Below are 11,828 nucleotides of genomic sequence, written 5' to 3' on the forward strand. Positions count from 1 at the left end.
TAACCTAATAATAACTTAATAAGCATTAAGTTATTAATTTCCTCTTCCCTTTTGTTATTCGTTCCACTGGGGAGAGGTCGGGCTGGAGCACTGGAGCACATGCTAGGCGCTAATGCTAATATCTCCCGATTGACCGATTAAATAAACTGAGACCGCTTCCAAACCCAAACTTGGTGTCTTGTGGTTTGTCTGATAATATGAGGCTCTCATACTTTTTCAGTTATATTTTTCATAACAAAAATTCAGAAATTGCTGCCTGATGTGTCATACATTGCAAACCATTTAGAAAAAGTTTCCTAAATATTCTGGGAATAGTGTTTGCTGGCTGCTTTCTGTGTAAGTTCTATCATCATGTGAAGATGGCTGTTCCTTCAGCTGTGCTCTTACTTTTGAAACTTCTAACCGGATGTCCCTGATATACTTCCGCCATCTTGATGTTGAAGTTCATGGCGCAGCGAGAGTGACGGGGAGTGTTTTTTGCTAATCTTTTGGATCTTGAAACGGTGGATATATTTCGGGGGATCATGCAGAAATCTTGAAATGAGAGTGTGAAATGATATCACCTCCGGAAGTGTGGATATTCATCACTGCCTCATTGATGACTGCGTGCAGGACGCATCTGAGGAAAAGCTGCTGGATTCATAAACACTTCTTTAGGACTCACAGAAACCCCTGAGCATTGTTTTGTGGGTCACAGAACGCATATTTACCCCTTTGCATTTGGGCTGACAATGGCTGAAAAAGGTAACACGAATATGGAACATCTCGGCGGAGTGGTCAGACTCAGAGAGGAACACCAAAAGGTAATTTGAATTGTTCACTCGAAGCCGTTTGCTTTTGGTGTTAGCAGAGCCACTATCGGCTCCTGACCATGCGGTTGGATCAGTCCGTGGTTTGTTTCGGATCCACGCGTGGATTTGTTCAAATGTGCTCTGCAAGAAAAAAAAGAAAAAAAAAAAAGGACTCCATGATTTTGATTCCTCTTCCTTCACATCACATTCACGGATTTCGAGAAGCTTCCTCCCGTTACGCGCACGTCTAAGTTTCATTTAAATGTTAAAGGGAGGCGTGTTCTGTTGGTTTCGGTTCTTTTAACACATACTTTGGTTCTCTAGTTTACACCCTAATACATGTAGTTTTCACTGAGCTTTGTAGACAAAATTAATATTTGTATCAATTTTCAATCAAATAACAAATTAAAGGTGAAAGTTGGGGTAACGTCTCCGCCCCCACATGACGCTGAAGTTAGCTTTCGATTTAGCTCCTCACTAAGGGGCAATTTCACCACATTTAACGTCTCTTGTTACCCCTGATCTGCTGTAGTTTAAATTATAAACGTATTAAACTTACAGGTTTATTTTCATGCTTGTATATTCTACAAAATTCATGCTGCAATGGTTGAACGTTTTTTTTTTTTCAGTTTGTTAAAACAGATAAGATTTGTTTTAAAGACTTGTTTGACCTTACATTGGATCCATCTAAACAAAAAACATAGACAAATCCAACCTGAACAGTTTTTTCTTCTTTTTTGGTACATGGACATGTCCTATAAAATTCAAGTTTTTGTTTATTTCAGGGCCTCAAGTGCCATTGTTCTGCAACTTCTAGACATCCCTGGTCCAACAACAGTGAATCAAATGACTGAATTACCTCCTCAGTATTGCAGTAAAGTTTTGCAGAATCCTTCTAATGATTTGATTATTTGACTCAAGTGTGTCAAAGCAGAGGCACAGCTAAATGTTGCAGGACAGCTTGTATTTGAGGACTCCTGGTTAATTCAGTTTGTGGTAAAGGACACAGGTTTTCTTTTTTTGTGTACAAGACGGCCATTAAACAGGGTTTGTCAACTATGCCACCTACATAAGCCAAAGCCAGAGCACAAGGGGCAAAGTCTGTGAAAATGGTTTAGATGTTTTTTTTTTTTTTTTGTTTGTTTTTTTTTGTCAATAACCAGTAATATTAAAGAACCAGCTTTGATTTAACCGTAAAACACAAAGACCAGTGGCTCATTTGGAAGTCTTGCAATCTAAAAGTTGTCAGTTCAATTTCAGGTTCGTCCATAACTATGTACTGGTTTATGAATCTAGTGCTTTGAGCCATTGCTATTACTAGAAATGTGGATTTGGAAGTGTATATTAACCACATGTAGTGATTACTATGTTTTATATAAGTCGAATATCAAAATATTTTCAGAGAATAATTTACTTTGTCCCTACCCAGCAATTTATTGTACTTTGCATGTGTAAAATATACTTGTTTGACTGGGGCACCAGTATTGGTTCTGGCATATATATTCAAAATATGACCCTGGGAGACACAATGAGTCCTATCAGACAATCAAGCCTTCAGTGCCTGCATCTGGAGTAGAAAGGTGCCATTATTCCAGTCAACCAGAGGTGTTGGTAAGCTAAAGTAGTTTGAGTTTGGACTGCTTGCATCGCCACTGTACTGGTAAATCAGGTTTATAACCATTTTAACTATTTAGGGCGAAACAAGCAGAATACTCCAATATTTTAACATTGGGTATAAAGCACAGAAATCAGCTGGATGGAAGGATTCAAACAACTGAACTTATTTGTATCGTTTGTCCCAGAAAATGGGGCCACAATCCGAACATGTCGAATCGCAATCTGAGAAGCTGCTTTTCTGCGGGTGTTTACGCCTAGCTCTTGTTATGCTCTTGTAATCCCTGTTGTTTCTATGGATTTTTTTTCTTTTTTACACTTTATTTTTTTGAAATCCTACAATGGAAAGCAATACATTTTTACCCGACTGTGTGTTTGTGTGCAGATGTTAGTGAAAAAGATATACCCCATCCTGTCTTTTTAAAATTTTTGCATTGCTGAAAATTTTGAACGCACCTCTTATGATAATAAAGGAAATTGAAACAAACTCTCATTATTTATCCTAAAACAGGTGGTGCAAGACTGTGAAAGTCGGATTCAGCACTGGTAAGCATAGTTTTTATAATTATCGTGTGAAAATGTTTTTTTTTTTTTTTTTTTGCTTTATTTTGGAAGAATATATTATATATCGCAGGAAATGATGTCATTTGAACTTCTATAGCCATTTTCTCTAATATGAGTCCATAAAGTAAAGCATGCCTAGAATACTGATTGTTGTCAGGCTATGCAAAAGTGGGAATAAAATAAATGAAAACTGGAGTGTTTGAGAATCTGTAGTTGGAGTGATAGCAGAGGTCATCAAAGTGAAAAATATTTTTTGCTTTCATTTTATTTACTTACTAAATGGTACCAGAAATGTCCAGTGAATTTTACTTAGAAGCAGAGTTCGGTCCGTTCATTTATTAATTATTAATAAAAAAAAAATTATTAATATACCTGTTTGATTCAATAAAGCCGGTATATTAAAACAAAGGGCGACACATGACATGTTTCTGAAAATAGAAAATTTTAACCACAAGAAAATAAAGGAACCGCCTCTGTGTTAATGTTTTCGATTAACCACGATTTCCACAGAAATTAGACTGCTCTTTTTATTTTCACCTAAACCCACGTGCTGATCTTTGCCATCATTTAAAAGATAACAAAGTACCTAGCCTATCTAGGTCACCAAATCCTTTTGTCTAGCTTTACTTTGCCAGCAATAACTTTTTGTCCAGTGCTATGTTTTTTTTTCCCAAATTCCCAATAAAAAAAAGAAATAATTTAATTTAATTTTTTAAAGTGATGAAGTCAGAGTTTTGAGATGTAAATTTACTGGCCACCTGAAGCTTAATGCATACAGGCATTTCAGCGACTTTGCCAAACAAGTTGTTAGTATTTCAGAAACTGCTGTTCTGCTGTACAATTCACACAGGCCAACCAAAACTGGACGGTAACAGATTGGAAATACGTTGCAGGATCAAATGTCTACATTGCTTGGTGTAAATATCTGGCATAGTTTCCCATATAAGTTTGGTGTTACTCTCTGAAAAGTGTGTGAGGAATCTTATTGTGTAGAAAGGAGCCCACATGATCATGCCAGACAGAGCAACAAGCTTCAAATCTGTGCAGTTATGCAAGGATTTGAAGAAGTGCATCAGATTTTTATTCATTTTCCCCTTCCTGTCACATCTGTTTATTGCATCTAGTTGTGCCCTTGCACTGTACAAACACACAGGCCTGATGGAGCTGTGGACTTGATTAAAGGATTTGAGATGCATCCTGTGTGCAAACAGTGGAGAACAGTGAAGCTCTCTACTGGCAGATTAAACTGAATCACCACTGTGGGTACACTTTGAAATTGTACAAGCTTTAGAAAGCTCCAGGTCTGGTACAGTAAGTACATTTTCACTGACTCAAGCATTCCTTTTCCTTTGATAAACCTGCCTGTTTAAATGCAAAACTGTGACAGATTTACTTAGGCCCCCAAAATTAGCTATTTTACTAAATCAGCAAAAAAACAAAACATTCTACTTATCTGCTCAGCTGGAAACTAAAAAGCAATATTTTGATGAAACAAAGTACAAAGTACATCCTAAATGTATCTGTATTTTTTTGTTTTGCCTAGAAAAATGTATCTGTTTGTTCTCACCAATAAGAGAATCTCCCTGTCCCTGAACACGCTTTCTGTGATTAGCTACATTTAATAAAAGCTCCACCCCGATCTGCTTTTGAGTAAAGGTCTCTGGAGGTTTGTGGCTCTATTTACTACGAAATTTAAATGAAAGCAAAAATATATGGCTAATGAATTAACTCTTGACATTTTTAGATTTTAAATTGTCTTCATTTTGCTAAGGCCTTGCATTCATTTCCATCTGCATCAAAGGCCCAGTGCTGCTTGTCAAATTAGCACAATTTTTAATTCATTGTTGCAGGCTTCAAAAAATCATTCTAACCCCATGTTAACATCCTTGTTCATACATCAATGCAACTTTCCCTGGCTTCATTATTATAATTTTTTTTATCATCGATCTATATATGTTTGTTGTTAATGTTAAATGATAAAGTTCATGAGTTTGTTTTCCTTTTCTACAAGAGAAAACATCTTAGGTTAGCTTTTCGGCATTCACCTTTATGTGGAGACTTTGAGGTCTCTTTTTCTAAGTACAAATAATTCAAAAGTAACTAAAAATTTGCTACGATGAAATGGCTCTTTGCGCCAGGAAGTTCATAGTCTTACAGTTTGGTGCAAACTTTTAAAGACCAAAGGTTCAGTCAGTTTTCAAGGTTCAACAAGCTGGTTCCTTCAACCTGGTTGGAAGTTGTGCTCGAAAGCCATCTTTCAAAAAGTAGGAAATGGTGACATCTAGTGGTGACAAATAAGCTATTGTTTAAAATACATAAGCAAATATGAGTGTGTGTGTGAGTGTGTGTGTGTGATGGATGCTTCTTATATAAATATTTTATTGATGGGTTGGTTGAACGCTTCTACAGGAAAAAGGTGTTGGCTGACTATGAAGCCCTCGACGATCGCCTTCGGACTCTCCCCGATCAGCTGTGTTATGACATCATGGTGAGTGCAGACTTTGTCTAAATGACACTTTCACACAAACTGACTCATTACCAAACTGCTATTACTGAAACTTGTGCTGCTTCTTTTTTTTTTTTTGCTCTACTTTCTCACCGAGTCTCTTCCACCTGTTTTAATTTGGCCTACTTCTCCTTTTGTTCTGCTGTTTCTCACCGTCCTCTGCACCTTGAGCAGGTGCCATTCGGCCCTCTGGCCTTCATGCCCGGGAAACTCGTGCACACCAACGAGGTCACGGTGCTGCTGGGCGACAACTGGTTCGCCAAGTGCTCCGCCAAGCAAGCTCAGAAAATTGTCAAGCACAGAATGAAACGTGAGTGTGTTTCCTGTCATTTTTTTTTTTTGAAATGTTCTCTTTTTCTAATCTAGTCGTTCAACGCCGCCGTTCATCCAGCAGAGGGCGACTGAATATCACACGTGAAGAAGTTGTCTGTTTTTAATTTCTTGCAGCTTTGAATTCATGCTGGAGTTTGGAGCGTAACGATGTCTCTCTTAGCGGTGTAATGTGTTGCTGTTTTGTAAATGACATTTGCAGAGGCAGATTTGTTGTTAAGCATTTGCAAGCTGCAAGGCATGTTGCAAAGACTGTGTGCTTTTTTTATTTATTTATTTATTTTTTGCATTTTTAATAGCTTATTGATTTTAAACGTTGCACTATTTGGCTAAATCCAACCCTGTTGGAGCATTTGTTTTTGTCATATAACAAAGATCGCTGCGTTGTTTCTCCGTGCTCTTTCCAAGTCTGAAAAATCTCATATCAAGTCAAATGGACCCAAGCAACGATCTCTGATGTGAACATTATTAGAATGTTTGGTGAAGCAGAAACGTGCTGCCACAGACCCTCTCCCCGCCCTGCTATTACAGAGCTAAGTGCTGTAATACAAACAGAGCTAGCTGAAATGTGTCAGACAGCGGCCGAGTTGTCAGGCCTTCTGTATTTGACCTTTCCTCACTTCCAGTTGATGCGCTGACTGGAGGGGCTCCCAATCGCCATGGAAACAAGGGCCCTCTGCTGCTATTAGTGAAAGGGCTTAATTGTTGTGAAGATTTAATGATCCGGAGTAGTATTCAGGGCAGAAGATATTATGAACCGTTTGTGTCATCATTTTTCTTCCCCCCTTCTCTTCCCCGACTTGTTTAGGATTTTAACTCTTCAGCCGCTGCTTGTCATTCAGCCCGTCGTTTCAATCTGAGTGCCACAGTTTGCCCGCCGCCAGTTTTGGCCACATTTGCTTCTCTGGTTCCGCTCACGTTCACCGTGGCGCATCTGTTGTCTCCGCAGACGTGGGGAGTCAGTTGGACGACGTGACCAAGATCATGAAAAACTTTGAAGCAAGAGTGGGGTTTGCGAAAGATCTGGAAAGCATGTCGGCTGTATGTGGCGTTTCTGCACATATCAGACGTTGTGTAAGACACAGTCGAGGACAAAAAGCATTGACTTCGACATTCTTGTGATTTAGAATACAGGGAACTATGTCGACATCAGAGAGGAGGTCGGAAACAATGACTCGCCCGCCACAAAAGGTACCTTTTATCTGACCTCATTTCACTTAATCATGGCTTATGAGAAGGCAAAGAAAACCATTAGCCTGCTGCTGAATTCCTTACCACAGTTAGTTTCTTTTTTTTTTGTCCTAGAGCTAACAAGTGAACTGATTATTGCTTCACAGGAAAGCAAAGAATAGCTCACAAGCCAAATTCTAAGCCCAAGATGGATGTGGTGTTTGGTCTGAAAGAGGAGGATGAAGGAGAGAGCGGAGACACAGGGAGCAGGAAAGGCGTCATGACTGAGGAGGAGCTGTGGGCTCGATTGGATGAACTCGAGAGACTGGAGGAGCTGCAGGACGAGCAGGACAGGTACAGCCTAACCTATCATATATTCTGGTTAGTAGAAGTAATATGGTAAAAGTTTATGATTTTATTTTCTACTGTAAATTACCTTTAAGCACTTTTCCATATTGTCATCTTTCTAAACTAATGGGCTAAGTCAATTTCTTCTTTTTTTTTGCCCAAAACAACCTTTGAAAAAAAAAAAAGACTTGGGTTATTATTTTAGGAAGGTGACGGTATATGACATAAACAGTGGACCTACTTAATTTAGAATATTGACCAAAGTTTTTGACCAAGAAGTGAAACGTGCTGCGTAGATTCATCAGACATGCAGAGAGATTATCTGTTTTAGCATCAGTTTTGGCTTTCTATCAGTAAAAGCACACATTTCAGTTTTTTCAGACACTGTTGATTCAAGAGAAGATGACACAAAAAAGGACAACCCAGTCATATCCAGTACAAATGTGACCACACTTTCCATTAACTGTCTGGCTTTAGCACTGACCTTTTCATGGTTTACCATTCCGGAGGAGGATGGTTGTCTACTCAACAACTGTCGGGTCTTCTCCGTGGTTGTGTAGGGCAGACCCTGACAATGACATTTTTCTATTAGATATCCTTATTTTTTTATTGGTCTTATGTAATATTGTAATTTTCAGAAAGATTGAGTTTCTAGGTTTTATTAGCTGTGAGCCATTACCATCAAAATTAGACATAAACGCTCTAAATGTATCACTGTGTGTAATGAACCTGTATAGTAATATCAATTGAACGACTGAAATAGCACTTAGGTTATTTTCTCATTCAGCCACCTCTAGACAAACCACAGATTTTCATGCTTGTGCAAATTAGAAATTGAACGCTTTAGCTCTATTTTAAATTAAAGGTGAACAACAACACTCTGGTAAATTCGACTCTAGCTACATTTAAGTTTTATTTTTCAAGGCTTTAGGAAACAACTTAATAAAAAAAAAAAAAAAAAAAAACTGATGAGACTGTAGAGTTAGAACAGTAATTGATGGAATCCATTTTTTTTCCTCCAAAGCTTCCATTTTCTACTTTTGAATGCTACTTTTTACTAAATATCAACACTCTGTCTTAAAAGGATCTAATTTTCAAAGTTAAATAAAAAAAACAACCTACATTTAATTGGATTAGTAACAACTTTGTAAAGCTCTTAAAATCTTTGTTTTGTAAAAAAAAGAAAAAGAAACACAAATTAGCAGTCGATTCCTATGATTATCAAGTAAAATAGCAATTTTAATGTTTATAGTCTTCTAAAACCACAATGTCCTTCCTATCATTTGTTTCTGAAAAACATCCTTTGTAAACATGCAGCTTTATCTGCTTTCAATCTTTTCAAGGTAGGAGTTTGGTTTAAGTGGCAGGCTGATGTTATCTTGTGTCCTCTCTGTTTTAATATGACTGATCATTTTCTTTCAGATAAACGTATCTGATGAAACTCGCATGAAGTGCTGTGCTGTTCTTGAGCTTCTCAAACTAAAGTCTTTGTCACTGTAATTACTAAATGTAGCGACCTACCTGCCTGGTGTAACCCTTAAATATCTAAAACCATTACATTTCTCACCACTTCTTATTGGTCCCCACACCACTCCCCACTTTATTTTACAAATCTTGAAAGAGTGACGAGCGTTTTTTCCCCCTCCAGATTGTCTGATAATGCGGACATGAATGGTGAAGACACATCATCGTCTTCATCAGAGGAGGAGGAGGAGGAGGAGGAGGAGAAGGAGGCAGATGCTGCACTTCCGGTAAATGGCCTGAGTTTGAAGCCAAGCCGGAGCTCTGTGCCTCACAGCACGCAGCCACTCACAGGCAGGAAAGAGGAAGACTACGAGGAGGAGGATGGCAGCTGTTTGCCAACCATTTTCTTCTCTCACACCGTCGAACCCAAGAAGGTCGGCTCGTTTATAAAAAAAAAAATAAAATCATGGGTGAGATCTTAAAAAAAAATATTCTGGTTGTATTCAACCAGTGTTTCTTTTATTTCAGGTGAGGATAAACACGGGTAAAAACACCACCTTGAAGTTCAGTGAAAGAAAAGAGCAGAAGGAGCATTCGAAAAGGAAGAAGAAGAACGGCCACAGCAACGGGCACTCCCATCACGAGCTTCATAAAATCACCACACCAGCTGATATCTACAGGTAAAAGCAAAGCAAACCTCTTTGCGAACTCGGACACAAACACAAAGGTATTCATCGTCGTGCAACTTTTTAGTTTGTGTCAGGTTAAAGTCGCAAACTTCAACATGTTTCTTTGGGGTTCCGTGTGACAGAGCGACACAGAAGCACATGGACATGGTTTAATCTGAACCAGGACCGAACAGCTCCAGGCCTCAAGAGTTGGTGTCCTGCGTGTTTTTGATGTTCTTCTGGTTCGACACCCCTGCATCAAGTGAATAGTTCATTACAAAGCCTATGTAGTACTTGATGCCTTGCTGAGAAGCCTGTCCAGCTTTCAGCTACATATTGACAGCATGTTATATTGTTTTATAACCCAACTCTGGTTCAAACATCTCAACTTTATCTCTGGCCTGACTGCTTAACTGCTTGTTCTGTAGTGGTTTTTTAATGAACCTCTGAGGCCTTCACAGAATACCTGGATTTAAACTGAAATCAAATTATGCACAAATGACTTCGAACAGGAATTGGTTGCACTAGATTTTATTTGGGGGAGACAGATTAAAGAGGGTTGAACACAGATGCAAAACTTCCAGTTTTCATGTCCAAAGCCNTTTTTTTTTTTTTTTTTTTGTTGCATAAAATCCTATTAAAATACAGAGAAGTTTGTGGTTGCAGTTGGACAAAATGTGGGAAAAAAAAAAAAAACCAACTAATGAGTGTTAATACTTCTGCATGCCCATCCCACGTGTGCAAGTGCAGCTGACGAAACACGACTGTTGCTTTCGGGCCAGGTTGTTCGTGGACATGAAGAACGGGGAGCCGATCCCCAGGAAGTCCATCCTGAAGTCGCGCAGCCGGGAGAACAGCGTGTGCAGCGACACCAGCGAGAGCAGCGCCGCTGACTTCGAGGAGCGCAGGATGATCGGCCGCAGCTTCAGCCACGACGAGATGACGCACAGCGACACCAGCGACGGCATCACCGAGGAGGACAGCCCAACCGTGATGCCTCTGCAAACTCCCAGCAGATTTGAAGTTAGTTTCGTCCTGGGTCTTTGTCAGCGTTTTGCTTGCGCAGAGCTGCTGCATGAATGCGGCACATTCGAGCTTCAGGACATTCGTAAACGGTGACCCGAATGTGTCCAAATTAATTACCTTACAGCACAAACCTATTATTGGGTGCTTTACATGAGTGGACGTGATGACGCCGGTGCCAGTTTGCTCTCTTTTTATTTGATCTTTTTTTTTTTCTCAGGCTTTTTCAGGTACAGTGGTGGAAAAGGACCCGATGCCTACAGCGGTGCCCCATCTGACCATCGTCCCCCCTGCTTTACCAACCATACTGGAGAGGAAGCAGGAGGAGGTCGCACCTGACGTCCCCCTGCCTGAGCAGGCGCCTAAAAGGGTATCAAAGTTCAAAGCTGCCAGGCTGCAGCAGAAATGACTTTTTTGGGGCCTTTTTTTCTTCTCTTTTTAACCACAACAAAACTGAACAAAACACAAGCGACTGTCTCCATTGTTCTGATCATCTTACATCTACCCGTTTCTACGATCAAAAGGATTCCTGTCAAAGCACTATTAATAAATCTATCTCCTTTCTGCTGTTCCTCGACCTGATGCCTGGAACCAGTTACATTTTCTCCTCCTTTTCTGACCCTTGCTGTTTGTAGGGAAGGTGACACTAGCTTTTGACACGTTGGATGAGTTGTATTGTTTTCTTTCTTTGTCAAGCAGCATCTGCTGCTACAGTGAAATTTCTACCTTCTTTTGACCTACCAGATGAATGTATGCATTCTTTCGTGACAAGCTTTATGTAGGGAAAAAAAATTGATTGGGAGCTAAAACGAAAATAAGTAATTTTACCCACATTTTTCTTTTTACATTGTGAAAAACATGCAGTTTCTCAGTACTTATAAAACCTTACTGCTGATTGGGAGTTATTTTCCTGAATAAACATGTTAAATGTGATTTGTTAGCTGTTTTCACCTGCTTTTACTTTTCTTCGCCGTTCGTGTCATAGTGCACCAAAAGCCTTTAAAAGCAATATTGCTTAACCGGTTCACTTCACTTAAAGAAAAGACGATCCAAATACAACATCAAAGTTTCGGAGCAGAAAAAGTCTTTGATGTTTGAAATTCTTTGACTGATATTTAATGTAATTAGAGCTGTTGTCTTGCAGCAAGAAGATCCTGGCTTTCTTAACGAAGTTCGCATATTCTCCCGTACATGGGTATTCCTCTCTGGGTACCCTGGCTTCCGCCCACAGTCCAAAAACATGATTATTAGAGTTTTAGCTCATTAGTTTTCCCTCAGGTATGAATGGTTGGGCCTATGATGAACTGGCGATCTGTCCAGGCTCTCGTTAACGTTTCTTCACTCTCCTTA

General features: G+C 39.4%; 1 protein-coding gene across 1 annotated transcript; it reads left to right on the plus strand.

Moving 5' to 3' along the window:
* Positions 1 to 409: 409 nt before the first annotated feature.
* uri1 (URI1 prefoldin like chaperone) lies at positions 410 to 11,411 on the plus strand. The gene is made up of 11 exons (XM_007561333.2): positions 410 to 803; positions 2,917 to 2,951; positions 5,379 to 5,457; positions 5,650 to 5,785; positions 6,755 to 6,846; positions 6,933 to 6,996; positions 7,143 to 7,329; positions 8,972 to 9,221; positions 9,316 to 9,467; positions 10,238 to 10,478; positions 10,699 to 11,411. The coding sequence occupies exons 1-11, from the start codon at positions 732 to 734 to the stop codon at positions 10,885 to 10,887; spliced, it is 1,497 nt and encodes a 498-aa protein (XP_007561395.1). The 5' UTR covers positions 410 to 731; the 3' UTR covers positions 10,888 to 11,411.
* Positions 11,412 to 11,828: the final 417 nt, after the last annotated feature.

Source organism: Poecilia formosa, unplaced genomic scaffold (genome assembly GCF_000485575.1).
Source record: "Poecilia formosa unplaced genomic scaffold, Poecilia_formosa-5.1.2 Scaffold125, whole genome shotgun sequence".
Lineage (NCBI taxonomy): Eukaryota > Metazoa > Chordata > Actinopteri > Cyprinodontiformes > Poeciliidae > Poecilia > Poecilia formosa.

Bases quoted from the DNA above. Each gene is read 5' to 3' on its own strand.
- uri1 (XM_007561333.2), top strand. From the start codon at position 732: ATGGCTGAAAAAGGTAACACGAATATGGAACATCTCGGCGGAGTGGTC. The intron at 804-2,916 runs GTAATTTGAATT...ATCCTAAAACAG, and splicing joins TCAGAGAGGAACACCAAAAG to GTGGTGCAAGACTGTGAAAG. The intron at 5,786-6,754 runs GTGAGTGTGTTT...TTGTCTCCGCAG, and splicing joins TGTCAAGCACAGAATGAAAC to ACGTGGGGAGTCAGTTGGAC.